The following is a 5,000-nucleotide window of genomic DNA, read 5'->3' as shown; positions in this document are numbered from 1 at the left end:
TCATTGGTTTCACAAGAATCCCCGCGACACCAATCAGTAACGACTTTTGCGATCAGGCGTTCCCACCCATAGATATGCCCCGCCCATCTAACCTGGGCTAGCATCTCTCATTTGCTGCTACGACCTGTCACTCTTTCAATTTTGACCCGTTGATACGCCCTCAGAATACCAGCTTGGGCGGCGAAGTGGCACAGACTCTATTATGAAGTGGCACAGACTCTATTATGAAGTGGCACAGACTCTATTATGAAGTGGCACAGACTCTATTATGAAGTGTCACAGACTCTATTATGAAGTGTCACAGACTCTATTATGAAGTGGCACAGACTCTATTATGAAGTGGCACAGACTCTATTATGAAGTGGCACAGACTCTATTATGAAGTGGCACAGACTCTATTATGTAGTATGCGGAGTGCAGCGATTCAACATAATGTTTGACTCTGGAGAGAGGCTAGGGTTGAGTACCTCTATGAGCTTTACGAAGCCATTCTATGGTGACATGAAGAACACACCTGTTGTTATTGGCGAAACCTGTTGTTATTGGCGAACCTCTCGCTGTGTGTGTGTGTGTGTGTGTGTGTGTGTGTGTGTGTGTGTGTGTGTGTGTGTGTGTGTGTGCGTGCGTGCGCGTGCGTGCATCAACACGGCTGAGCGTGCGATGGCCACACATAAGTGTATGTTTACAGTCCCTCCTCTGTCTCTGACTCCAAACTGGGGGCAGGTCAGGGCTCTCTCTGACATTACTCCTGCCCAGGCTGGCTGCCTTAAACAACCTCACCTAATCCTGCTCATTACCTGGAGAGGGCCTCGTCTCGTCTGCCGCCCGAAATAGCCCCCCGGACCACAGACTTCCACTGTTCAGCCTGCTAATTTGCAGTTTGGTATCCGTGGACGACGTGTCAGGGCCGCGGGTGCTAAGGATAGAGTGGCTTGCGGTGGAGCGGCTGTTAGCTCGTAGCCGCGGTAGGGTCAGAGTGCAGCCGGGGATAATGAGCCCATAAGCTACCTGCAGACACACCTTAGCGGCGCTCACTTAAACGGGACGGGCTTAGGGTGCCAGTCAGGCGCTCGCGATTAAGACCGGGAGACTGCAGAGGGCTTAGCTCCTCGACCCGTGACTGCCCGGTGTTTTACGTCAGACGCGCAAAGACATAAACAAATATATCAGTAGAAGTTGAAGAGGATGGGTATACTGTACGAACTGTACTGTACATACACCAGGACATAAAGAAATAATATGTTATTAGCACAAAGCGTTTCCCCAAGCCTCTGAGTACTTCTCACATGTCAACGCAGTGTTTGGGCTGTATTCTGAGTGAATCCCATTAAGAGATAGAACGTGTGTGACACGCCACTAATGGTGTGACAACGGTGAGAAATTCACGCCCGTTTTTGAGGGGGACCGCATCTCTGTGTTGTGAGATTGCTGATTTTTCAGTCTTTTTCAACAATAGGCTACAACACACTTCTGCTAATGCTGATGGCTGCGACCAACGTCACACGTTGGGGATCGACCATCTATCTATCTATCTATCTATCTATCTATCTATCTCTCTCTCTCTCTCTCTCACACACACACACACACACACACACATACACACACACACACAAACACACACACACAAAGGTATACAGCATACAATAGACATGGACAATCGATGCAATGCTGTTCAACACAGCTCTGCAAAATACACCAGAGAGCCAGTGAGCCCAGTGAGGTTTACCTGTGTTCAGGTGAGCTAGTTTAAAACATCCCTATGGGCTTCACCAATAACCCTAAGTGAGGTATTCTGGGCCTCATCTGGAGTGCGTCTCAGTGGCTGTCCATCATCTGCCAGATTTCCACCGTTATTGACCTCATATGTGGTTGTTATATTGAAGAGCAGGAGTATGAGAGGCGGCTCGGGCTGTTGGGCAGACAACCAAGAGGTTCTGCTCAGGGTGGCTACTGTGTGGTCAGTGGAGAACCCCTGGCTGAATGTTGTGGACACTCACAGTTGACAAGCAGGTCTCCTAGCAGGAGACTGTCTCTTAGCAGTCAGTGTGCTGTGAAAGACAAGTTGAGAATTGGCCGGTTGAAACCGTTTCCTTCTCGGCTTCTGTGTCACTCACCTAGGCTACAGAGGAGTGAGATACAGAAGAGCAACACCATGCATTGGTTTTCATGGTCGTCAATCTTAGCTTCAATTTCGTCACTTCTGTAGCCAATATGCCATGGCGAACAGCTCTATAGGCTTAGACCCACGTCTGCCCAAATGAATCCGATCATTTCATCCGCTACCACCGTGGAAAGAGATAATGACGGGCAAAGGCAAGAGAAAGCGCATGGCACCATTCATGCGTAACCACCAGCTGAATCTGTGTGGATGGGACGGGAGAGGTGTAGAACGGGCAAGGAAGCTACCGGAGACGGGATCCTACACTGTCGTGAGACGTCTGGTGTGATTAATATTGACAAGAAATATTCACCACTGTTGGTGCATGTGTTGTGCCCAGTCGCAATCGCCTTACCTTCCATCCAGCTGAGCTGTTGCTGTCACCCTTATCCTTGAAATACGGCACATAACGGACCATCCAATCGTATATCTGTGACAGTGTGAGTCTTTTTTCAAGGGTGCTCTCAATGGCGCGGGTGATAAGGTCGGCGTAGGACTGGTTACCCCATGCGTTCCGTCGGGAGGACTTGGCTTTGCGCAGCTGGCCGGTAACATCGAGCGCCGGACCGGTCAAGCATGGGTGCGTCACACCGGTACCGGCTGGATGCTTCAGCTCCGCCGGCGCGCCACCCAGCCTTTCTGCTCTGCAAGCGGGAACATCCTCCGGTTCCACCTTGATGGTGGTCAGTGGGAGACCCCGGCTGACCTCGTGTCCTCCGGGGAAATCCTCCGGACACGGGAGTACCGGCCAGGTGCACGAGCGAGGCCGACTTTGCGGCTCCAAATCCGAATCGATATCAACCTGATGAGCCTCCAATTCGTCGTCTCCCATCATCAACATTTATCCTCGGTTGTAAAGGAGTAAGTCGATTAAAAAAGAAAAAAAGCCTCCACGGTTTCCGTATTTGTCTCCAATATTTGGGTACTTCACGCTGAAATCCGTCTGGTGACAGGGATATTACAGTCTGGTTCAGAAATGAAACGGTGAAACCTGGAGAAACCGGTGAATGTTGAGATGGATCATTTTGAATGGCTCGCTTGCAATATCACAACCTCGCGTGTAAAGATAAGAGAAGCAATAAGAGTAGTAATAATTTTTCGCCCATTTTACCTGGAATCAAATATGTAAGAAAAAGGTAAATAGAGGTTGTCTACATCTCCGAATGCCAGAGTCGTTCCCAATGCATGTCAATGGCAGCAAAGCTTTTAAATCCGGCCGCAGCAACAGATGATATCGCAGATGAGGACAATATCAGAAGCCAGTCGTCGAAAGATTCAGCCAGAACAAACTGCCGGAACGGCAAATCAACACGATTGTGTGGGGATCATCCAGCGAGACGTTGATGTGTAAATTATTAAATCTTCAGTCATCAAGGTTGGCACATGCACGTCCATTCACACGCACCAGCATCCAACTGTCTGCAAATATAATTAGGACTTCAACGATGGTGTGCACGGATCTTAACACAAAAAGAAGATAGCCTACAATTCCAATTCCAGACAGGACCCCAAAACCAGCCACCATCACCAGTCTATTGTCTACTTTCACGTTGATAAAATGATTTATCACACGTCTTCGTTCCAGTATGCTCACGTTTGTCTCCTTGTCTCCGTTCTGCTCTTTTCACTCTCGGTTCTCTCACATGTTCTCATTTGCTTACAACTCGTTTCGTAGATGTGAACCGACGATGACGCGCCGGCGCTGGAGTGTGAATAGATGCTGCCAATTGGATGGCGCATGGCTTACTATAGAACATGCTTAGAGGTGGGCTACCCGACCTCTGTTTCCATCAACTCCGCTGAAACGGGCAGAGAGGGGGGGGTTTCAAGTCGAAATAAAGATAGCCTACACATGTACGTGATTTCTGGAAGGGTGCGACTATTGCATTCGGGCAGCTGTTGTGCGTTTAATGTGTCCGTCTCCACATCCAATTAAAGTTCTCCAAAATGCACAGCCACACTGTCACACACGAGAGTGGATTCGCAGATACTGTATGCCATGAGCCGTGAGACCTCCGCGTTTATTCTTTGTTTCTTATTCCCGCTGCGCCCAAAATGAGCCCGTCAGACGCACAAACCCCGTCACCCCTGTGTAATACAGCAGGCATACCATTCTAATAGTGTAATTTTCTACCACGATTAGATAGATTTAGTTGAGATTGGCAGAGATTAGTTAACCCCAGATTCTAATCCGATAGGAGGGGGGTGGCTATGGGTGATCATCCCTGCTCCATTCCCATAGAAGAAAACAAAACAAAACTTGGACATGTATTTACTCAAATTACATTAGCCAAGCCTCGACGAGGCGGTTCATATCTCGACCAGGCGTCCAGGAGGGCTGCTGCGGCTGCGCGTGTGTGCGTAATGCCCAGATTGCTCCTCACTTGACCGGTGGGATTCAGCCCGCGCGCTGTATGGCACCGCCTCCTTCATACATTTTTGACAACTGGGCGAGCGGATATTCAGGTGTAGATTGATTTGTCGTAGCAGTCATACTATATCAATATGTCCATTGATCTATCTATCTATCTATCTATCTATCTATCTATCTATCTATCTATCTATCTAACTGTTCACTATAGGGACAAAAGTATTGGGACACCTACACATTACACCTACAGGAGCTTTTATGACATCCTATTCTAAATTCATAGGCATTAATATGCAGCTTTAACAGCTTCCACTCTTCTGGGAAGGCTTTCTACAAGATTTTGGAGTGTGTCTGTGGGAATTTTTTTTTAAGCACGCCGCCACTGGACTATGGAGCAGTGGAAACGTGTTCTGCGGAGTGACGAATCACAATTCTCTATCTGGCAGTCTGATGGACGAGTCTGGGTTATGC

General features: G+C 48.5%; 1 protein-coding gene across 1 annotated transcript in view; it reads right to left on the bottom strand.

The window, feature by feature from the left end:
• Window positions 1-2,990, bottom strand: part of cadm4 (cell adhesion molecule 4) — a gene marked incomplete at both ends in the record, with an annotated part of 49,190 nt that extends 46,200 nt beyond the window's left edge. Inside the window, 2 exons of the mRNA XM_084444678.1 lie at window positions 798-1,008; window positions 2,514-2,990. Coding sequence (XP_084300804.1) covers window positions 798-1,008; window positions 2,514-2,990 — 688 coding nt within the window. The remainder of the gene's footprint in view (window positions 1-797; window positions 1,009-2,513) is intronic.
• Between the last annotated feature and the right edge of the window lie 2,010 nt (window positions 2,991-5,000).

Source organism: Borostomias antarcticus (genome assembly GCF_949987555.1).
Source record: "Borostomias antarcticus genome assembly, chromosome: 10".
Classification (NCBI taxonomy): domain Eukaryota; kingdom Metazoa; phylum Chordata; class Actinopteri; order Stomiiformes; family Stomiidae; genus Borostomias; species Borostomias antarcticus.
Note: the sequence above shows the minus strand (reverse complement) of the source record. Positions and strands in the feature narration are given on the sequence as shown.